Consider the following 26,060-nt stretch of genomic DNA (forward strand, 5'->3'; position numbering starts at 1 on the left):
GCCAAAAATAAATAAATAAAATAAATTTTTTAAAAAATTCACAGTAGTTAAAATAATAAAGGAAAGCAATTGCTCAGAAGTCTAGCTTTCCCCTTTGCTGTACACCTGAAACTAACACAACACTGTAAATCAACTATACCCCAATAAAAATTTAAAAAATAAATAAAATAAAATTCATAACGTAACAAAAAAAAAGAAGTCTAGCTTTCCCCAGTACCAAGCCCAGAGGGAATATATAACTGAGGGCTCTCATGAGGCAGAACTCTGTGTGATCTAGATGACACTCTCCTTATAAATATCCTAATAATAATTAAAACATTAAACCAACGGAATGTGGGGGATGGGATGAATTAGGAGATTGGGACTGACATATATACACTATTATGTAGAAAATAGATAACTAATGAGAACGTATTTTATAGCACAGGGAAGTCTACTCAGCGCTCTGTGGTGACCGAAATGGGAAGGAAATCTAAAAAAGAGTGGATATATGTATACGTATGACTGATTCACTTTGCTATACAGCAAGAAACTAACACAACACTGTAAAGCAACTATACTCTAATAAAAGTTAATTTAAAAAAATAATGAGAAAAAGAACCCAATGGAATAATGCCAAAACTCAATTCATTAGATTTAATTCTTCAATTATTGCTACCCATATACTACTCAAGAACTACTATGGCTCAGTGGAACAAATCTATCTTTAACAGCAAAGTGTCTTCATAAAAAAACTAACAGAACAAGTCACTGTAATGAATACAGCATGTTTTATACTACATAATAACTCCTTTAATTTTAACCTTCAAAATATTTCACCTTAATTAGGTAACTAACTTAGAGGTTATCATCATTAGCAAATAAAATATTATCTAGATGTCATTATTTTCAAATTCTTACTATTAAAATGTAGTTTTCAATATAAGAAAGGCTAAGAGTCCAGTCTCTAAAGCAATGGCTTTGACCGGGGGATGTTACTGTCCCCCCCAGTGGGCTCTTACATAAGTAAATACAAGATGGAAAGAAATTGCTCATGTTAATTGAGTTACTTTATAGTAAGTGGGCTGGCATGACCCAAGATAAATTGGCTCTAGAAGCATAGTGCTGCATATGTGGTTAGTACTCGACAAATGGTTAATGAATGAATCAGTGAATGGTAGGAGATAGGACTTATGGAAAATAATTAATTGATCCATGTAGCTAATAACCATGAAGGAGCCAAGGAAAACATATTTTCCAGAATTATATGACTTGTAACGACAGCACCATTAATTTCCAAGCTTTCAATATCATTTTCTAGGGTATAAAATGTCATTCCACCCTCTAACCTTTGCCTCTAAATTTAGCTTCTATTCTCCCAAATACCATAAATCAATGTATTTAATAATTTATTTCCATCAAATTATCTAAATGACCGGTCTACACTGAGAAAAACCAAGGAAGTATACCATTATATCTTTATAAAGCTATTTGACATCTCTAAGAAGCATGCAAGGGATTTACTGCTTTGCTTCTTCAGGTAGGCCTCACATTACAAAACACTGAATAAACCTCAATGGAATGAACTATGTGCAGCTTCTCAAACTACAACCCTAAACACCTTATGCCAACTGTATTTGTCACTCAAGCAATCTCACTAAGATACATTTTTGAGAGCAAAGACAAATCAACACTCCACACGGACCTCTTAGACTCCTTCATAAGGCAAAGAAGCATAATCCATCAATAAAGAGGAAAAAAATCTCCCTTTTAAATTCAAATTACATTAATCTGAAATCACTTCACCACTTTATATTACTTTGTATATATGGATACAAATACATATTACATATGTATGTGTGTATAAACATACACATACACCCACATATGAGCTCTCCATTTAGATTGAAAATCTCCTAAAAATGGAGATTGGTACAAAAATTTACTCTATATTCCACATTCTTGTAAATATGATCAATCATAACTTGCTCAAAGGAAAAAATCTGTGTCAATCAAAGTTGAAATGTGTTAATTTTATCTCCAATAATATTTTATTAGTTAGCTCACTCAACATTTATATATCATTAACCATTCTGAGTACTGACTATTCCTAGGTATAATCAACCACATTTCCAAAGGATTCACAGAAACAAAAAGGTAGATTTTTTTTATACTACATGTTAGAAAATAGCAACTGGAGAAAAATCCACCTACAGTTAAGAAAATATTTTGTTTGATTTGATTTCACCAAAACGTGTATCAGACCAGTACTGAATTGCTGACCGATTTGATTAAGCTGGAAAAAAAAAAAAAGGACTCTCATTTTTCTACAAATTAGTAGCTCTAAAATCACAGGAAGTCTTAAAATCAACATAAATATTTAATGTGGTTTTCCCCCCCAAAGAAGTTGTTGTTAAATCATAGTACATCTAGAAATCAAAGAAATATAGTACGATCATCTTATCCTTATGAAAGATGACAATGGTTGGATTTATTAAATTACTAGTGATACTCCAAGCTGATAAGTAAAACAAAAAGTTCACTTGGTAAGGTTAAAATTCACTTACCTCCATACCAAACAAGTGATTGGGCAGATATTCCCTTACCACCTAAAAGAGTTAACTTTTCTAACCTGTAAATCAATTCACAGGAATTGCTACAACTGCAGCAAACCAAAACTAAGAAAGAAAAGACCTCATTTCACATATTTATGAATACAATTTATAAATGGAAGGTGCAAAATGCAAGGGACCAACATGTAGTTATTGTACCTGCAATTGAAAGATCTAAAAAGAACATGAAAATGCAACAGAGAATATCTTAAAAGTTAGATTTAAATAGTATCAAGTTTAAGATCAGAAACATACTTTCCTTACATTAATTTACTAAATTATACCACTCTTAACTAATATGTTAAAATACCTGCTAAAGCACTATATTTACAGTTCATCAATGACCTCTTTAAAAATTTATTTGATTAAAAACAAGTAAAAATTAACAATTTATTGTTTAGGCAAATATACATAGGTAACCAACTGGGGAAAATGGTAAACATAAAATTTAGGATAGTGGTTACTTCTAATTACCTCTGAAAGGGAGTCAGAGATGAGAGAAGTAAAGAACACACAGGTAGATGAAAGTTACTGGAAATACTCTAATTCTTGGTTTAGATAGGAGGTTCTTGAGTGAATGTTAAATAATTTTTAGATAAACTGACTTTCATAAGACAATAAGATCATGCATGGACCAAATAGGATAGTATGCCATGAACCAAAGATTATGACTAGTAAAATTTTATGCAGGTGAGGTCCATTTTGAAAAATTGACATTTACTTTAAAAATTTACCTTTCACAAATGTTTCTTCCTAACATTAATATTAAAATATAAGCAAACTCCTTTTTTCAAATATCCAGACTGAAGGACAGACTGGAGGAATGCCCTCAGACAACCAAGAGCCAAACCAAAATCATTGTCCTTAAATCAGAGGAATATTATCATACTGGTTTCAATTTTCAGTCCTTCAAAGGCAGTTCGGGGCAAACGTGAACAAAAATGATCAGAAACAAAAAAAAGAGTCTAACTGTATTTAGATTGTATATTGAATCTGTATTAAGATTTCTTAAATTTTAAAAAGCTTCAAAAATAGATATAGAATCTTAATTTACAAAACATTTTATTCCAAATAAAATTAATCAAATAAAAAATCAGGCCACCTGAATCAATGCCAACATTAGAATTCCTAAGTCAAACTACTTAAAAAGGAGACCCTGAACGCTTTATGTAATGCTAAGTTTATCTAAAAGCCAAATCAGAAATACCACTATTTATAGGTATGCTCAAATATATTATTCTGAAATTGCTCAAACATAAAATATATTTATACCTAACAGTAGTCTAGAAGCCAAATATTAGTTTAATGTAAAGGTAATACAACATAATATATATTGTTTTATATTCTTTTATATATCTAAACGTATAAAGGAAGACTTACGTTACTTATCAAAAATAAACAAATATGAGACTTTTGGCAAAAATGAAGAAGTTATGAGATTAAAAATCACTTTTAAAAGGCTGCCCCACTAAGATTCTTTATTCATCTTACTGGAAAATCAGTATTTTCAAATCAATTCTTATGTGAGGGCAAATGACTGTTAACCATGAGCCTGAATGAAATTCGGCAGTATTTAAAATACCAAAAGTTGAGATGCTGAAATCTAGTAGCAGTCAAATCTTTGTTCTTAATGTAAAGGAAAACAGCATAATTAAAATTTTTAGAAATATGCCTCAATTGTCAATTTATCCACACAGAAAGCTAATGAAAGATAAAAATACCATCCTTGTTCTAGACTTTGGTCACATACCTCTAAAGATGAAAGGGCAGAGAAAAGAACCACACATACAAAACCCCAATGAGATTGTCTCAAATTTTCTTTCAGCTGACTTAGAAAGGGTTACCTTAAGAGATAATACAATAATCATTTATAATAATAATATAATAACAATAATTTTCCCACTTAGGGGTTAAGAGTTAATTCAAATTTTTTGAAATTAGTGAGGTTACTTCCAAAATTTTACCATTGAAGGGTCCTACTATGTGTCAAGCTTAGCACTATCCACTTTGTTACCCACCATTGTAATTATATAAATGTTCTGATTAGTTATAGTTAAGATGCTTGAAAGAAAGAGTTTGGTGACTTCCAAGCCTGTAGTATACTGTATTGAAACTTGCTTGTTCATTAGTACTATCTCTAAATATATATTGATAACAAAGTTAGTATGGTTAAGTCTTTATATGTTTTTCAACAGAGAATGACTCTATAACCTCTAGATAATTAAAGTAAAAAATTTAAACACCCAAACTGCTCAAGAACTAGGATGTAAAAATCTGTACTCCAGTTAAGCTTCCATTCTGACTTCTAATTCACTGTACATCAAAGAAAATCAACTTGCCCTGACACATAAGGACTATTCCCTTCAGTGATCAGGCAGGTGTTGAGGCCAGAAAGAGAGCCTATTTTCCACAGCCCTTTACCTTGTTTGATCACTGGTTACTTTTGATCTGACACTGCCCTCTCTCTAGTAATGACTTCCCCCTCATAGACCCTACCTCACATCTGTCAGAAAGAATAAAGGGCATCAAACTGAGACCTGACAACGCCTATGGGCCATGCGATGGGCTGCCAACTGAATGCTCCCCAGCTCCCACAATTTCTAATTCAGTTTCTTTTGTTCTGGTAGGTACAGGGTTAGGGTACCAATGACAGCAGAAAGGATTATGCACCAACTGTGAAACCGAGCCTTCTTGAATGTGTATCTTTTATCTCTGCTTCTTCATCTTCTTAAATGCTGCAAACTTCATGGTGGTTACTATGAAATACATATTCAACAAGTGCAATAGAAAGGTTGTTTAAATCCTTTTCCAGGAGAAAACAAAGGACACAATGTATTGTAATTCAACTATAAAGCTTTAAGGAAAAAGTTTCAAACCCATGGTGTGAGATTATTAAAGGCCAGCTGTCAAAGAGCATGTTAATTGTAAATGAAAGACAAAAGTTTTACGAGGACCACTACTTAGTGCCATACACCATCTAAAATGGAAAGGTCCCCTAAAACAATGCACATATTCAGAAGAGGCAATCATTTCAATTGTTAAATTATAGATTCTCACACTAATTTGGTACTAACCAGTACTGAAAATAAGTTCCTCTAGTCCTGTTTAAAAAATGTGGTGAGTATATGTAATCCTTTTTTTAAAAAAGGCATTAGTAACAATCATTTTAAAATGTTAAAATTTTTTAAATTTGGCCAAATATCATTTTGACACCATTTTACTAATAATTTTTCAACTGTCATTAGAATATTGCATGAGTTCTTGTATATTCATTAATAAATAACCTTCTACACACACACACACACACACACACACACACACACACACACACACACACTGGTGGAGAGCTCATTATCAGGCATGCAATAAAAGGATTTGTAGGAAGCAGGTTTAGAGGCCTTCTAAGATCACTTTCAAGGCTAAGTTACTATTTTTTTTTTTAAGAAAGGAGGGTAGAAGAAGGAAGTACATGATCAATAATATAGCCATGCAAGTTTAATGTACCTTTAATACTATAATGCATAAAAACAAATAACTTTAGACATCAACAAATACAGAATCTCAAAGGTGAGAGGGAAGCATTAAGGTGATCACAAGTTGACTCTAATGACTGGAGAAGTTAGTTTCTACAACAGCTAAAGAAAGATATGCCTTGATGGAGAGAAAGAAGAAAGGCTCTCACATCTGAGAATTAACCTGTGACACTGGGGAAATCCATACACTAGACTGATAATGATTAACCCCTATGAAAAAGACTATATGTGAAATACCTCCTATTCTAAGACTGATCAGTAATCAACACCATTATACCCTTTAAAAAGAAAAAGCCTGTCTTGACTCTGTAATCTAAAAGTATCATAATATAAAGTATATTATACACATGTGATTGTTTTAAATAGACTTTAATATATGAAAATAGATGATGCCTACATACACACTTGGACTGACTGTACAGAAGAAAATCATCTAGGTATACTAGAAAAAGCACTTCTAGATTGAAAAAACAAAACTTAATCCAAGGTTAAACAATTCAGTAGGCTGACCCAATACTCGCCCATTTTTTTCCTTAAGTTTTCCAAATGCCACTTAATTCTCCAAGAAAATGAAGAAATAGACTGCATTATTCTACTAAGATACCTAGTTATGCTTCCTTTGGGGTATTCTTTTCCTAATTTTTGATTCTACAAAACCATTAGGACATATTAAAGAACAAAAAGATAATAAAATAAATGGAACCAATTTATGATATTTAAAACTAAGAATTTTATATAAAGTATTGTCAGTGTAATTCCTGCGTGTTATATCACGCTCAAAGCAAGCAATGTCAATGTTCTAACTACATTTACTGCCAGATATGCTTGATGCATTTTCTGGGTACCAAGCAATCAAGATATGTATCAAATATATTTAATTTATCTCTTTCTAACTGCAACAATAAAAGCAAGCTCTTCTAAACAAACTCAAACATAGAGGCAATTTGTTAACTTTCACCTTTTTAAGAATCAAGTGATGGAATATGACAAAAGAAAAAGGACCACAATTCTTAGCAAGCTTAAGAGATTTTTGTTAGGGTTTTCTGAAAGTAAAAGAAGGAAAATGCACTGGTAGAAGCACTGAAACAATTCAAATATCCTCAATGGAATGTAAACCAAGAAATGAAAATATCTAACAGGTAATCTGCAATAAAAAGAACTTTAAAGCCACAAGCTTCAACATTCACTCTTTTTTTGTTTGTTTTGGCTGCGTTGGGTCTTCATTGCTGCGCGTGGGCTTTTTTTCTAGTTGCAGCAAGCGGGGGCTTCTCATTGCTGTGGCTTCTCCTGTTGCGGAGCACGGGCTCTAGGTGCGTGGGCTTTAGTAGTTGTGGCACGTGGGCTCTACAGCGCGGGCTCAGTAGCTGTGGCCCACGGGCTTAGTCGCTCCGCGGCATGTGGGATCTTCCTGCACCAGGGCTCGAACCCATGACCGCTGCACTGGCGGCAGATTCTTAACCACTGAGCCACCAGGGAAGCCCTTAACATTCACTTTAAAAAAATCATTTCTTAAAAACTACTTAATTCTTGAAGAGGACATACTTATTTGGGATTTTACTTCCTCAAACTATGACTGCCATTCTTCTGGTAAGAACACTAGTGAAGAATCACTTCACACTGCTATAGAATGAAACATATTTCACCAATGCCGTTAATAAAAATTGAAACTTGTATACGAAAAGCTGTATTGTATGTACATATCAAAAGTATAAATAATCATACTTAAAGTTACTGACATGTGCCTCATTAAAAATATTAATTTTTAATAGCTTTCTTTTTGGCACAAAAATAATTTTTCCCAGGACAAAACCAAAAGGATTTGAGAATAGAATGATTCATCTTAATTAACAGTCCTTTTCAGAAAATTTATAATTTTTATGTAAAAAAGATTGATTTTTAACCACTTAGTCAAAACTGACAAATATTCAGTTACTAACTACAAGTTTACAAAAAAAGACAATCTCATCCCCATTTTCAAGGAGCTTACATGACTAAACTGAAGCCGTGAAACCTACAACAAATTATCAATGGATTAATAAGAAAAAATAAAGGAAGCTGATAGAATATTGGAAAGTAATAAATGTGGAAGAATTCTTAAAGAATATTTGACCAAAAAAAATAATATTTACCTCAGCTTGAACACATACTGGAAGAAAGCAAGATGACAAGAGAAAATGAAGACTAAGTGGACAAGTTAAGAACACAATGAGAACAGAGAAAAATAACTGGAGAAATCTTTGTAGTTAGCCACTACAGATTCTTGAAATGATTAAAAAAACAGTATTTTAGCAAGAGTATATCTGTGTTGTGGATGTGAAAAAATAAAATGTCGATCTTTAGAAATGTCTTAGGTCATGACTGAATTCAGTGGAATACAATATACCATCATCTTTCACACTGTTTTCCGTTAAGTTCTTTACTCATAAGCTGATAACAATTGTACTTTATAAAATGTATAATAGATTATACAATGGAACTGACTACATTTATGCATGATGAAAAAAATACTTATTAATATATCAGTGAAAAGGGGTACCTGCATATATGTGTGTATGTGCACAAAATTGTGTCCTGCAATAACTTAAAATATATGAAATATCAAACTACTCGTAAGTATCTTCAAATATTTAAAGTTAACATTAACCTAGTAAATAGATATGGAATTATATCTATATTCCCATTCAGAGAATCTACAAATCACAGCTCCACCTAATTCTACCATGTTCTCAGAGGAGTTAAAACAAAAAGCTAGCATTAAATGATGAAAATATTGATAATTTTATAATCTGTAGGCATTCATGTAGGCATTTAAACAACAAAGAATATAAATATATACCTTCCTCTTTATTTTCTCAAAGATATATATTCAATAAGAGGAAAATAAAAGATAAGAATAATCATGCAGCTACAGCTCAATTAGAAGCACTCTGATATATAACTACTTTTCTTTGGATTACAAATTCTCAATATATTCATTTATGTATCGTATTATAGTGAATGATAAATACCTAGATTTTATACTTAAATCAAAAATAGTCAATAAAAACCTGGCAATAGACACTATAAATTTTCTACCCCCAAGAACTCTCCATAACTCATTTCTATCATATTTTAGAAACCAAAAATAGTGAAGTAGAGGACCCATTAAAGAAAAATACTGTATTGCTCTTTTCTACAACCTAAATTTTATGTGGCTACACAAAATAAGAAGCAATAGAAGGGTTAAAAAAAATAATATCAAAAAAGTACAGATTTTATCTGGCCTCAAATTATCAGCTACTAAAAACCAGAAGGTACAGTCCAAGGGAAAGATTTTACCCTAACACTCTCATCTGAGCAGCTTCGTCTTTAGACCTTTAACAAGAACTTGAAGAAAGATTATATAGGTAATATGAATAAGCAAAATCTGTAGCAGGAATAGGAACAGTAGTCACCACACAGGATGCCTAGATGCACTTTCATGACAATGTATCTTTCTGATAATAATGACAAGAAAATGCTTGAAAAAGAAGCATCTTATCAACTGGTAACCAGATTCAACTATAGTTTGTAAAAGATATTCAGAAAGGCACATCTTAAAAAAAGAGAGAAAAAGAGAAATTCTTCTCCCCTTAAGCCTAATCACTAAAACATTAAATGGGATTAAGTCTTGGATAACCTGAGACTCTAACACCTCTGTGATAGGTAGATGAAGAAAAATATAAGCCAAAACTTCTCCCTAGATCCAAACAATACATCTCACTTGTTGACTGATGTAGTCTAGAAAGGCAGTTGAAGAATGTGTGCTCATAAATGACACGCTTAATGTACTCCCAGCATTCCACTGCCATCTAACCTTATAAAGTTTCTATTTGCTAAGTCTAATGACTTGGCTCTTTATCTCAACCCACTATCAACTGTTACCAACACTTGAGCACAGAGACTGAGACAGCACTTTCATGTTTATATCTGAAAGATAATTTGAGTTGCTCCAAAACTCTTTGTGATTTTTTTAATATGCAGTCCTAAAAGAAGTAAACAAAAATTACATTTTAATAAAAGGATCTAGGGGCTTCCCTAGTGGTGCAGTGGTTAAGAATCCGCCTGCCAATGCAGGGGGACACGGGTTCGGGCCCTGGTCCGGGAAGATCCCACATGCTGCAAAGCAACTAAGCCCGTGAGCCACAACTACTGAGCCTGCACTCTAGAGCCCACGAGCCACAACTACTGAGCCCACAAGCCACATCTACTGAAGCCCATGCACTCTAGAGCCCATGTTCTGCAACAAGAGAAGCCACCACAGTGAGAATCCCGTGTACCACAACAAAGAGTAGCCCCTGCTCGCCGCAACTAGAGAAAGCCCGCACGCAGCAACGAAGACCCAATACAGCCAAAAATAATAAATAAATAAAAATAATTTTAAAAAAAGGATCTAAACTACAGACTATGTAAGTGGAAAATAACACCAGCAAAAGAACTGCAACACTAGGAATAACCTACCAACTATAAATTTTAAACCCAAAACAAATTGGATATTTTTAGTAATCTAGAATTTGATCCAGAAAAAAATTTTTTAAGAATATGTACATACTATTTAGAGTCACCTATTTTTAGCTATAATAAATTCTGCATTATCAACACTGGAATATCTGTATCAGAGTTTTTAATACTAGGCTAGCTTCCTCCTGCAATCGTGTTTGCATCTGAGCAACTCCTACCATCAGCTGATGGGCTCCCAAAATTTGTGAACTAATTTTAGTATTACTAAATTTATATAATGTTAAATAAATATGCTGGGTAAAAAAATTAATGCATTCCAAAGAAAAATTACTTGGATATTATCAAAGTCACTGCTTGCCCTCTACCAAACTGGTTCACAGGGGAAGAAAAATATACATACACACACACATACTCATTCTTTATGGTTTTCTATGCCTTTCACAAATGATGGAATACAATTCAGTCATGTTCTTATCCAGATACCTGATAGATAAAAAAGATACCCACAGGAGAAAAACAGAAAATAGAAAAACAGATTAAAAAGAGAGACAGTAAGCTCTAATAAAGAATATGTAACGAATAAAAATGTATTTATTCTTCAGACTGAAAAATCTGCCAAATAACATTTTAACTTTTTTTTCAAGTGGATCTTTCAAATATCACTGAACAAAATAAAACCAATTTTATTAATCGTACGAATGTTCAAGTCAATGTAATTCAGACAAGAATAGAAATTATACTCTAAGTTGATCAGAACTCCACACTGTTAAAAAAAAATATTGTCCCAGAAAATACTCCTTGAGAACATTAATGACTCTGGCTAGATAAATTTGATACATGAAGAATGGCATCATTAATATAGTAACTAGATCAAAGAAACTTACTTATTTGAAAAGTCAGAAAACCACTGACTCTGCATCTTTAACCTATTTTTCAAGCTTTTATTTATATGCTTAAATCCACCTTCTTTTTAAAGCATGTTCCCAAAATACTGGAAGAAATATGTTTTTAAAAGTATGTTTAATTCAGCAGTAAGCCATTTGTCACTAAACCAACATTTATTGAATGACTATTATGTGCCAACATGCAGGTGGATGGGATGAAAAGATAACTAGATACTCTCCACCCTCAAAAGAGTTGACAATCCATCAGCATGATACAGCTGTAATTACAGTTATTTATGGAGAGCAATTTGACATTATCTAGCAAAAATTTCCAAAAGTACCCATCCTTGCTCCCTTAAATTACATTTCTAGAATAGATCCTAGAGAAATTCTCACAGATAAGCACAGAGACTTGCACCAAGATTTTATTGCAACACTGCCTATAATAGCAAAACGACGGAAGCAATATAAGTGTCCCTCAATATAAAATGGATAAACAGGAGATATATACATATATAGGATACTAAAAGTTTAAAAAAATGAATTACATATTCATTACGGCTACATATCAAAAACAACTTAAAAGTAAAAATGCAAACTGTAGATTGACACACTTTGTGAGACCAGATTTTAACCATATAATATCAGATATAAACTATTTGGGACCACATACTGAACAGTATTATATTGTTGTTCATGGTATCCATTATGTCTGTTAAAGCAGTTGTTTTTTTAAGCATTTTAGATCATCACAGTAGTTGCCTCTAGAAAGAGATAGTGGAATAACATGGGATGCAAGACAAGAGACTTAAAGATTATTTGCTTTATTAATTCAAGAAGAGGAAACAAATTTAACAAAATGTTAACAACTGTTGATGTCTAGGTGATGGGCATATATATGTTATTATTCTTCTCAGTATTCCAAGTTTTTTTAAGTTCCTAAAATTAAAACAAAGATACAAGACCGAAAAATTTGATCACCTTTCACATTTGAAATCCCAGGTATAATCCCAATTACCAAGAGAAATATAAATTTCTTAGCATGACACTCAAGAAACTTAACAACCTGGTCCCCACCTTCCTTTAGAGACCCAACTATGAACACTTCCCCCACCAGCCTGATATAATCCTAATCTTACTTTAACACCTACCACTTATTAAACATTCCACATATCTTTCTGATGCCTTGTCTGTTAATGATATCACTTTCCTCAAAAAAATGTTTGCTTGCGGCACAATTGCCACATCATTATATATCATTCAAGATCCAGTTATAAATGTCACCTACTATTTATAGGATTTCCTGATTCCTCCCTAATCTCTCACACAAGTAACTATTTTGCGATTGGCATTTCCATAGCACTTATCACTAGAAAATGATATTCTTTCTTTGGCAATATAACTCTTTTTAAATTCCATAGTGCCTGGCACATAGTAGGCATTCAAATGTTAACCCCACTGAAACAACATCTGAAACAGTGTTAAGGAATAGAGTAGAAAGTTACCAGTTCGTTAATCCATTAAAATTTCTATTAAATCTATCGAACAAAAATGAAATGGTATTTAGCTTCTGAATCCAAGTATCACAAAAAACACAATATTATGTTTTTGCCAAGTAAAAACTTTTGCATAATGAGTGCAATTCTACAAAAGTTCATTATGTTCACATTTATACAGGATTAAAACCAACATTAAACACTATCCTGAAGACAGTTTTCCTCTTTGGTAATTTTACTAATTTTCCTAGAAAAGATTTCAGTGTATCTCCATTGGTACTAGCAGCTTCCCCTAAAATCAGTTATCCTAGCAAAAGGATCTTCTGCTCATGCTAATAGCTAATTTCCTCCTCTGATGTCTCACAGCACCTGACAGTTAAGTGTTTTAATGGGGATAATGCCTTTCGGAAATTATTGCTTGGTTCAAAAGCATATATGGATTAGCTCCACCTGTGATGTATCCATGCAATCAAAGGTCTTGAGGACAAACTTTTGAGAGTCCAACAGATCTGGGTTAGAATCTTGACTCTGACATTTATCTGTTGTCCCTTAACCTTTCTAGGCCTCAATTTCTTCATCTGTAAAATGGAATAAAAATAAACTACCTCATGGGGACTTCCCTGGCAGTCCAGAAGTTAAGACTCTGCACTTACAATGCAGGGGGTGCGGGTTCAATCCCTGGTCCGGAACTAAGATCCCACATGCCACGTGACACGGCCAAAAAATAAAAATAAATAAATAAAAATTTAAAAAAGTAAGCTACCTCATATGGTGGTTGTGAGGATTAATTATGTAAAACTACACAGTGCCTGGTACATTATAAACAGTCAATGAGATAACTATTATTAAATATTTTCAGATATCAAAAAATGACAGCAAAATACTGAAAGGTAGTATACAATAACAAGATGAAGTTTATTAACTTTAGGTCACCTTCTTTAGAATGCCATATGCATGCATCACTGTTTATTGGAAACTACCACTCTCAGTATCAGTAAATGCCTCATCCATTCAGAGAAGAAAGGCCACTGAAGGCGAATATCTACCCTTGGAGACTTTGGAGGCTGAAGTGAGTACTTGTAAAATGGAATTCTTCATAAATGTACATTATTTATGTCTGGGATTACAAGTAAACTCACTTCACAAGGAGTATCTGAGGAATAAGGTAACAAGAATGTAGTGGGGGTGTTGGGGAGTAGCAGGGACCAAACCCCTTAATGTATTAACTCTAAGTTGAGAAGTAGAAGAGTCAGGAAATGCAAGCCTTAATATAATGCTGAATTAGTTACTGTTATTTAAGCTCTGATGCAAATGCTTACCTTACTTATTCACCCTAGTTGATGATAACATGGCTACCAGTCTATTCACTTAGCTGATGCAACAACCTCAAAACCACAGCAAGCAGCAAAATAAGAATTAAACTGTGGGTAACTAACAGATGAAATCAGAACATAGTAAGTGACAGTAGGTACTGACACAGCCCAATTCAAACTGGTAGACTCCAGAAAGTGAACTCTGATAGGGAGAGGAAGAAAAAAAAAACATTTATTAAAGAACTTCCTACGTTTGGGACCATATATTTTGTACTTCACCTCAATCTCATTTAGTCTGATCCTCATAAGAACAAGTCTGAGGTAGTATTATATCTTTTCTACAAACAAGGAAATGAAAGTACAAAAATTAAGATAACTAACTGAATCACATGATTAAGAAACAGTAGGATCAAGATATGAATTGAGTTCAATTCAACTCACACTCAGTATTTGCCTCATTCATCCCAGAAGGAAGCAGAGAGAGGTAAATTTAGGTCCTACATGATACATGTAAGCCTCCAAAGGATAATAAAATTAAAAACAATGAACAAACAATGTTACAAATAATGTTATAGCAAGAGCCAAAGGACTATGGGAGATGGCACAGAACTGTAAAATACTTCACCAGGAGGTTGAAAAAGTAAAAGGTCATAATTAACCATTGGGAAATCAAATTTTAACCAGAAAACATTTAACATTTCCCTAAAACTTTCTAAAATCTATTCATAATACATTACTACTTTCTTGGGTAACTCAGAAATCTATACTAGTTTCATAACTCAACTCTACAGAGTAGAAGGTGTTAAAAAAAATAAGCCAAAAAAAATAAAATAAAATAAGCCAAATAAATATAAGACATAGAGATCTCTATCAAATATGCTGACCCTAGAACTTAGCATAGAAGCCATTTTCAAAATTGTAAAATCCTAGTACTTTAAAACATCAGGTTGGATAACAAATGTAGATAATCTATCTGACCCCATCATTTTACAGCCAAATAAAAAGCTGCCCAAGACGTAGGGAATGGACTTGAGGACACAGGGAGAGGGAAGGGTAAGCTGGGATGAAGTGAGAGAGTAGCACTGACATATATACACTACCAAATGTAAAACAGATAGCTAGTGGGAAGCAGCCACATAGCACAGGGAGATCAGCTCGGTGCTTTGTGACCACCTAGAGGGGTGGGATAGGGAGGGTGGGAGGGAGATGCAAGAGGGAGGGGATATGGGGATATATGTATACATATAGCTGATTCACTTTGTTATACAGCAGAAACTAACACAACATTGTAAAGCAATTATACTCCAATAAAAATGTTTTTAAAAAAAGCAGCCCAAAGAGCTTCTGTCCAAAAAGTAGCGAAGCAGAATCTGGAGTAAGGAGAGTAAGAAAGCAGAGAAAATATACTTAATGAAGTTTGTATATCATCAATAACTATACACACAAACTAAATATGGCTTTAAAATAATTTTGTAGCCAGTACTGCACAGAAGTGATATAAATGCTATAGCTAAAAGACAGCAGACATGGGCTTCCCTGGTGGCACAGTGTTTGAGAGTCCGCCTGCCGATGCAGGGGATACGGGTTCGTGCCCCGGTCCGGGAAGATCCCACATGCCGCGGAGCGGCTGGGCCCGTGAGCCATGGCCGCTGGGCCTGCACGTCCGGAGCCTGTGCTCCGCAACAAGAGAGGCCACAAGAGTGAGAGGCCCGCGTACCGCAAAAAATAATAATAATAATAAAGACGGCAGACAGTTGGATATAATATGCTAGACACCCACTATAGTTGTATTCCTCAGATCTGTTTTTAGTCTATACAACAGTTTTATAGCAAATGAAAAATACATCCATGTAGGTGTATGGCAGTTGTCTCACTCAAAAATTACTAAAACAAAAACTCACTCTTTGGGGGTAAGATTTTACATGTATGTCCTCAATTATTTGCCTCACCATAAATCATTTGAGTACTAAGCTGTCAGATCATTGTCCTCTTTCCACCTGAATAAAACTCCTTGTGATAAATACAGGAATCCTTTCCCTATGCTAAAGTGTACCTTACTTACAGTGCCACAAATAAGAATATTCGAGTATCTTGCTACTTTGTGTAAGATAGCAAGTTCACCTTGTAACACTCTAGATGCAACTATTATTTCATAGTTTTAAAGAAAATTTCCCTAAAACCATCTAAAGGACAAAATTAAAAATAAACCATAAATATCTGCAGAAACCATGTACGAGCATTTTATCTTTATAGTTACATCAAGGACACAAAAGCTATGTCACTGAAATATACAAAGACAATGCTGCCATCTAAAGGCCAAGATATAATATGAAAAAAATGTATACTTAGTCATATACTGTCAACATATATAAAAACAACCAATTTGATATTTTAAAGTCAGCAAAGTTTATACTTTAAAAAAGCACTATGCTACGATTATTTTTAGGCTACACAATAAAACTCTAATACTATTTTGAGAAGATTCTTTTTGAGAAGACTGATAAGAGAATTAGCGAAATAATTTAGCTAATGATCAGTATCTGCACAGGTAAAGTTCTGTTGGCATCCTTTCAGACACAATATTCTCCTGAGTACTGAATATTTCTATTAGTTGTTTGTCGTATTTAATGATGTTTATTATTTCCTGTCTGTAATTAAATATATGGTATGATTATATATATGCATATATAAATATTATTTGCCTTTAATCAGACTATTATTTCTACTCACCCTTTTAAAAATGTTTGTTATTAAAGGACTAACAATAATACATCTCAGGGTGAAAAACCCAATCTACTTAAAATTGTAGCTTTGCAAGTAATTCAAATATTTCTCCTTATTTCATAAATTCTAAAAATACAAACTAAAGTTCCTATGGGAGACCAGTTATCAACAGCTCAACTGTCCAACAGAAAGAGCTCATACTATTCTAAATTTCCCTTTCTAAAAACCTTAAATTGAAAGAATTTCATTGAACTGAACTTTACTTAAGATTTAGCAAAATCACTTCTGATTTGCAATGAAATCAAAGTGTTTACTGAATAACACTACACAGGAAACTGATTCCCTTAGCATTTAAGTATATAACACCTTTCTAATGGACCACAATATTAAAGAAATTTGAACATAACTAGAACCTTCAAAACATATGGTTTAATTCTTTTGAAAAACCACTGACCAAAATTATTAATGTGTCAAGAAAAATGTTTTTCTGGTTTTGCTCAACAAGAAAACAAATATTAATCACTCAACAAATATTCCCATTATGTGAGAAATATAAAAATTGTAAGCTGGGATTACCACCTTTTAATTTATCTTGAGTGTAAAGTGGAAACCAATGGACAAAAAATATGGTCAAGTTCTCATAAAGACTACTAGTTTTTTATTGTCTTCTATGAGTCAAGAGTTCATACTAGACAATTTAAGGACATTATATCATTTATTCCTCAAAACCACAACCTGCAAAAATACAAATACTAATAACCCCATTTGCAAAGGAGGTTCAAAGATCTTAAGTAACTTTCCCAAGGTCACAATGCAAGTAAATGGATACTGGGATTCAAAAATTCATTCTCTCTTACCCAGAAGACCTTACTCTATCCACAAGAACATAATGCCTCAGGAGTGATTATTAAATTTGTATTAAATGTGAACAGGAATAGGAAGTATTTTTACTGTGTAATTTCACAGAAAAAGATAATTCTACATGGTAATAAAAGTGTTTACTTTTAATTCATAGTATTTCAACTTTTCTAACTGTAATCTTTAAAAAAAAGCGTTGTCTCACTTGAAGTGCTGAGGCTTCCAGAGACCTTTCAAAACTTACATTACTATGTGAGAGGTATTTATCAAATTTTGTAAACTAACTCCAAGGGGCAACTAAAATATCTCGTTATTTTGAAGATACAGTTAAAAAGCAAATCTTCTTTGTAAATATACATATTCAGGACCACCTTGCCTACATTTTAACGTACAGTATTTTTCAACATTGAGAACTCTACTAATGCCTCCCCAGTGACAACTTTTTCTGTTAACCTGTACTATATACCTATCAAAGCAATATTAAATGGATTTGGAATATTATTCAGCCATAAAAAGGAATGAAGCTCTGATACATCCTACAATAGGAATGAACTTTGAAAAAATATGGTATGTAAAAGAAGGCAGACCCAGAAGACCACATATTGTGTGATTCTATTTATATGAAATGTCTGGAAGAGACAAAAGTCCACAGAAAGTAGATTACCAGTTGCCATGGGCTAGAGGAAGGGGAAATGAAGAGTGACAGCTAATGGGCAAAGGGTTTCTTTCTGGGATAATAAAACTGTTCTGGAATTAGTGATGATGACTGCACAACTTTGTGAATATACTAACAAACACTGAACTGTACACTTTAAAAAGGTGAATTTTATGATATATAAAGTATATCTCAATAAGAGAAAATTACATGGCTTTAAATATCTTTATAATATACAATAAGTGTAAATGAGTTACCTACACATGTGCTTAAAATATAATATAAAACCTATGTAACTAAACTAGTAGTCTTTACAACTAAAAACAAGATTATCTGTCTCAATTTACCAAGTCCCATTTTACACCATACTAAGTGAAAGGCTCTATTTCACAAGCATACATCTTCCCGAATATTAAAAATTCCTAACTATCTAAAATTACTACAATCCCTAGGGGAATCAGAAGGAACGACAACTACATACTTATATTTGGCAGCCAAATTTAATTTTTTCAAATTAATTTTTTCCACTGTCAGAGTTTAGAAAAAAGCACATTAGCACATGCTAATGAAGAATTTTTAACATGTAAGTACCACATACAAGCACCCACACAGTTATAAAATCAATTTATACAAATCATTGTTTTGAGAAGATTCTTGCTTTTAAGTAGAATCTGCCTCTAAACCATCCAAAAAAAATAAGCAGAAAAAAATTTATAAGCTAAGTTATAAGGAATTCAAGAGTTAGAAACAAAATGAAAAACACAAGAATGGTAATAAGTACTTACTAATTTGTTTTCCTGCATGTATATTCTTTGTAATTTCAGACAGCCCTTAGCTATGACGATCATGCCTTCATCTGAGATCTTGTAACACTGGCCGAAATGAATATCTTTGAGTTCTCTGCATTTTGAGCCCAGCTGTAAACAAAGAGATTTGACTGAATGCTCCAAAAATAAGAAAGGTGACATATTTCTAGTGGGATTTCCATATAATTTTTTTAAATAGCCATACCAAAGTTAAATAATTGCTTATAAATTACTCTTAAAATAGAATGTAGGCAATCTATTATTTAAAATAGTGTTGTGTAAGCCTTTTCACCTTCTAATTATCTCCTTGCTTCAACTGCCTCACATATTATATGCCCACCTAGGTGCCTAGATTCCATAACACTTCAAATTCATGTCTTAATTTCTCTTGAGTCTTTTTATCAGTCATAGTGTTAGACTGAATGGAACACAGGTCCAAGGAATAAAACCAAGGTCCAAAAGTGAGACAAAGGTCCAGTGAGTGAACAAATATTTAATTCAGGAGATTCTACTTCTAGTTCTGATTGCCCCAATGTATCATTTTTCTCCATCAGCTCATTTATTCTGTGAAAGAGAAAAAAGACTGAATATGCTATAGCCAATATTCTAGTTAATACTTATATACACACTTATTGCATAAACTAAAAAAAAAAAAAAAGGACTAGTGATTTCCTGATTGAAATCTCAAGTGTACCTTAAACAGCTACTGAACAGATACAATGTTCCCCTTAAAAAACATTAAGTACAACAAAGAACAAATTATATAATTTCTTTTCAAAATCTACAGTAGAAATTAGATGATCAAAGCAAACTATAAATAAATGTTTTATAAGTATTACATATAAAGAAAGTCATCTTAGAGATAAAATAAGAAACTTTACTAAAAACCTATATATCAAAAATTGTCTAAAAAATTACATTAAGACAATAAAATCCAGTTTGGCAAGGGTTCAAAGTGTGCTGATACACCACTGGTAAGAGTGTAAATTAGTACTAAAAATCTTCTTGGAGGGCTAGTTAGCATAAATGAAAAAATTTTATAAAATTTGCCTGAAAATTATATGACTCAGCTTCTAAATATTTACCAAAAAATATAAGAGGGATGGATAATTGGATAGATAACATAGTAAAGTCAACATACTACAATGTTAATTATACAATCTATGTAGTGGGTATACGGGTGTTCACTGTAAAATTCTTTCAAATTTTCCATATATTTAAAATTATTCATAAAGACTACTGGAATAATTAACTAAAGGTGTTTGGTAAGATTTAGCTACAAGAAATTAGCACAAGAATTTTTTTTTAAATAGTGAAATACAGAAAACCTAAAGTTATAAATTATGGTGTTTCTATAAAATTGAGTATTATATAGCCATTAACTTGAAGTAAACACTTGACAAAAACTGTACATGTTTTTATAATAAATTCAATTTTTATAAACAAATTAGGCACATTTAAATATACATATACATACTTAATTATACACATGTATATAAAAAAGAGATAAAATATACACCAAGGTGTTTACAGTGGTTATTTCTGATCAGTGCAATAATGGGTACTGTTCTTTTTTTCTATCAGTCTTCTTACATCTTTTTAAAAATAAATATTATTTTTGTAATAAAAACTTTCAAGTCCTGTTTCAAGTAAAGTAATGATATTATCAGAAAGATATGCAATTTCAGTTAGTTTTTCCAGGGGTGGTGATATATACAAGCCATCTTATTTTAATCTGGGTAACACTATAACCAATTATATATTCCACTAGAAATGTAAACTCCATGAAGACTGAAGCTTGTTTAACTAACATAGGCCTGGTGCCCAGTGTCTTACAGTCAGTTGATACCTAGTAAATATTTGTTGAATGAATGAAAAGGCTGATCAGAGTTATTCATTATAAAGAGGCCTCTTTGAAAAATGGACAAATAAAGGAAACTATGATTATGGTCTCATATACCACCATGTTCTACTTAATTCAAGAGTTCTAAATTGGGTCCACAGGTGGAAATCAGGGATTCCAGTAAAATGGATGAGAAAAAAAAAAAAAGAGTACATTTTTATTTTCTTACTATTCTCTAAATGAACTTTAGCTTTTCTTTCACTTATTAAACAGAAAATCAAAGTAGTTTAGTAGCATGTGTGACTCTGTAAACAACAGAAATCAAAGATAATTTCATATAACACTACTGTTATGCAGATAGTGAAATATCATTTTTGTTCATCAGTATTCATCATGTTTATTAGATCTACTACCAGATCTTATAATGCATTAAAGAGGCACATATATTTCTAGAACAAACATACAATGGCATGTTACTTAGACGCCAGAAAGCTGAATCCAAAGCCAATAGTGGGGAAAGCAGAAAAGCAATATGATAATCACTACAAAACTCCCAATAAGCTCACATATGTCTGGCAGTGAGGGCGAGGTTGGTCTTAAAACCACCAGGATTCTTGAAAGTCTACTTAAGTAGTTGTTAAGCACTCAGATCACCTCCTCATTTCTGCACAGCCTGCCCCTGCCCACGCTCCCACAATAGCAGAAGACTGGAGTTCACTGAGGGGAGTAAACCATAGGGTCTTTGGGGTATGCCATGCACAGCTGACAGCAGAAGCACACTCCAGAAAATGTAGGGATGTGAAAGTTTATACAGTGAAAATGGAGAATTAAAAGAAATAATTCTATAAAATGTTCCAAGATGAAAGGATATGGACTTCCAGACTAAAAGGACTCACTCATATGTCCAATACAAATGACAAAAGCAGAGCTGTATCAAGGCAAATCATCATAAAATTTCATAATCGTAGGTATAAAAAAATATTCTAGACTTCTAGTGAGAATCAGATTTCATACAGAGGATTAAGGATAAAAAAGGCAACAAACTTCTTAATTATTTAAGAATACTTATTTCAAACCTAGAATACTGTACTCAGGATTCAGACTATGAATTAAGTTTGAGGGTAGAAGAGAGACATTTTCAGACATGCAAGCTCTCAAAAGATGTACCTCCCATATATTCTTTATCAGGAAGCTATTACAATCTGTGCTCTACAAAACATGAGAATACATCAAGAGAAAGAACACATGACATCTAGGTAATAGGACATCTAATAGAACAGCAAGGTGAGGAAAACATTGAGAATAAGGGTGAAGATAAGATACTAAGATGACCATTAATGCAAGAGTAGTTATATACAGTAAGTCCAGACTGCTGTCTACTTTAAGAAAATAAATTCGACGAAGTAAATACATACAGGTATACTAAAGCAACTGGGGGAAAGCTGTGGACTCCATCACTAATAAGATATAAAAACTAAGTAAACTAAATGAGGACAAAAAGACATTTATTCATTCCAATAAAAACAAAATTCCAGAGGGAAAAGAAAGGCAGGTAATTATAAAACGTAAATACTGAATACTTATTTAATCAAAATTATAACAGAATTATTTTGACACAATGAGGGCATAGGAGATAGAAAACGATAGTGAGCTAAATCCTCATCTTTCCATAGCAAGGAAACAGCAGAGATCAGCGGTCCACAACCTTTTTGGCACCAGGGACCGGTTTCGTGGAAGACAATTTTCCCACGGATGCAGGGGAGGGAGGTTCAGGTGGTAATACGAGCGATGCGGAGTGATAGTAAGTGGCAGATAAAGCTTCACTCACCTGCTGCTCACCTCCTGCTGTGCGGCCCGGGGGTTGGGGACCCCTGGGATGGTCTAAAATGGATAAATCAAGAAAATACATACAGACATAGGGGGCAAATGCTTCTTCTCTACCACTGCTTCCTTCTTCTGGAAGGAGTTCAACTGGTCTAACTTCTGGTCTCTACACTGATTAGTTTGTATTTAATAAGCTGAACGTGTTCAGTTCATCTCTATCTTTTTTCCGCTTGAGAACAAACTGCCCACAAGGAGCAAGCATCTACTTCTACATTTGCAGGACACTGCTGGTCCAGCCTAGTAGATGACGACTGGGTCCCCTGGCCAAACTCCAGCGTTTGAGTTAACAAGCCTATTTAACTCTATTACTAAGCAACATTCCCAATCTAGCCTTTCTGTGTAATAAAGTTGATATTTTTCCTCTGTCACTATTCCAGTGTCTTATTTGTCAATTTAATGAGATGCTGGAGCAATAAAGAGACTTCAACACTTAGTGCACCAGCCAGGTGATCTCTTCCTGTATCAAGCTTACCGCCATTAACTCTTTTTTTTTTTTTTTTTTTTTGATGTGGACCATTTTTAAAGTCTTTATTGAATTTCTTACAATACTGCTTCTGTGTTTTTTTATGTTTTGGTTTTTTGGCCGTGAGGCATGTGGGATCTTAGTTCCTCGACCAGGGATTGCACCCACACCCCCTGCACTGGAAGGTGAAGTCTTAACCACTGGAACGCCAGGGAAGTCCCCCCATCCTTAACTCTTACCTTATCCCAGCAAAAAGTCAATAGAGCTAAAGGATCTACAAACACCTCAAAATTACCTCCATAATACTTTCTACTTTACCAAAGAACATTCTGAAATAATAACTACTCATCATAAGATAAGAATACCTATCTGGCTGATATTGACAGGATGAATACCACCACTCACCTTGGTTGGATAATGGAAAACTCCTCCCTGAGGGCCCTTCCAGGTAAAAGAGGTTATCAACCTTGTGAAATTTTAGCTCCAACCACACCTATCCATTCACACCCAGCCTGTCCTTCATTGCTATTTGCACCTGACACTCATGCCAGGTCCAATCCTAACTCTCACTCTTCACCAAGTAAATGGTCTTAGTTACCTAAGACATAGAACCCCAGTATGTCATTTAAGAGGTTCTGAATCTTTATCAATACAAGTCCAATATCTAGTTCCCTAGGAAAGGTGCAAGTCAGATGGACAGTAATAGAAGCCTTCCTCTAACTCTAATAATATGTCAAGGGCACCCATCAGTCAACCCTGAAGAAATCATTTAATGAAAAGGCTGTTAGTAGCCACTTTATCACTTAAATGAAGCTAGTCCACCTATTAATCCATGGTTCATTTTAGCACATGACAGTAATTAAAACTGAAAATGGACTAGAGTAAATAAACATAATATAAAAAGGACTGTCTTTGATTTATTCTTTTCTTCTTTGTAATAATCCTTTAAGATTATTCACAATTTTGCTCAAGAACTCCAAAGGTATTTTTCAAATTTTTTTTTTTTTTTTTTTTTTTTTTTTTCCGATACGCGGGCCTCTCACTGCTGTGGCCTCTCCCATTGCGGAGCACAGGCTCCGGACGCACAGACTCAGCGGCCATGGCTCACGGGCCGAGCCGCCCCGCGGCATGTGGGATCTTCCCGGACCGGGGTACGAACCCGTGTCCCCTGCATCGGCAGGCGGACTCTCAACAACTGCACCACCAGGGAAGCCCTCAAATTTTTCTATAAAATATTTGGAGGTGATTTTCCCAGCACCTCAAAATTTAATTAAAATTTTGCACACCACCCTTGAGAATTTGTTTTAGCAAGCTATATGCTGTTACTGAGTTATTTTTGTAATAAAACAAACACCTTAGGAAGAATATACTTCGACAAAGAATCTAGATAACTGAAACCAGAACATGGGACCCACTGGGATAAAAATAAGATTAGGTCTTCCAATGTCACACGAAATCTGCTCAAAACCAGTATTAAGAACATATTTTTAAAACATGAGGTACGCCACCTTCAACAGAAGAGGGAAGTTGTTCCTTCTACTTTCCATTCCCAATATGTCACCACTGTCACTATTATACACATGCAAAAGAAAACAGTGAAGAATACCCAATCCATATATTCTAGTAACTTCACCCAACTATGCTAACTATTCACGTTTGTGAAGTCATAAAAATGACAATTTCATAATTTGATTCATTAGTTTCATCATTTGTAGTAGAGTAGCACAGACAATGAGATATGAAAGAAAGCAAATTTTTCAAACTGCCACTCATCTGACCCTCTTTAAGGACTCAAATTTGAATCTTTTTCCTAGATTTATATTGTCTAACTTTGCCTCATTTAAAGAACATTCCATTTAATACATGAAAATATGCTACATAAGGTCCCAAAATGTGTACCAATACTATTTTTTAGTTGTACTAGCATGATGTATAATTATAACTCAAGAGTAAATGAAAATTGAGAACATACATGGAATAATCACTTGATTAATTTGTTACACACTAAAAAGATTTTTTTATCTTTTAGAAAACCAGCAAAAATGCTATTTTAGCACCAGTACATAGAAACATTTGTTACTTATTATTAATGTTTCAAATTTTAAAATACTGTGATTAAAACTTTTGCAGCTTAACTTTAAAAACATGGGAAGCCATCAACAGATGAGTAGAAAAAAATATGGTTTATACATACACTAGAATATTATTCGGCCATAAAATGGAATGAAACTGATATATGCTACAACATAGATAAACACTGAAAACATTATGCAAGTGAAATAAGCCAGACACAAGAGTTAATATTGTATGATTCTACTTACAGGAGGTAGCTAGATAGGCCCAGAAAGTATGCTAATTAGAAATTAGAAGAGAGCCTACAATGGTTACACAACATTGTGAACATACTTAAAGTCACTGGAATTGCACACTCAAAAGCTGTTAAAATGGTAAATATTATGTAGATTTTGCCACAGTAAAAAAAATCAACACAATGAAACAGCAAATGTCAATAAAACCTGAGATGAAAAAAA

General features: G+C 33.4%; 1 protein-coding gene across 1 annotated transcript in view; it reads right to left on the bottom strand.

The window, feature by feature from the left end:
- The window catches only part of FBXL17 (F-box and leucine rich repeat protein 17), a 477,493-nt gene that overhangs the window by 424,679 nt on the left and 26,754 nt on the right, over window positions 1–26,060 (bottom strand). Inside the window, exon 4 of the mRNA XM_065875233.1 lies at window positions 19,319–19,450. Coding sequence (XP_065731305.1) covers window positions 19,319–19,450 — 132 coding nt within the window. The remainder of the gene's footprint in view (window positions 1–19,318; window positions 19,451–26,060) is intronic.

This window comes from Phocoena phocoena, chromosome 3, assembly GCF_963924675.1.
Source record: "Phocoena phocoena chromosome 3, mPhoPho1.1, whole genome shotgun sequence".
In the NCBI taxonomy this organism is placed as follows: domain Eukaryota; kingdom Metazoa; phylum Chordata; class Mammalia; order Artiodactyla; family Phocoenidae; genus Phocoena; species Phocoena phocoena.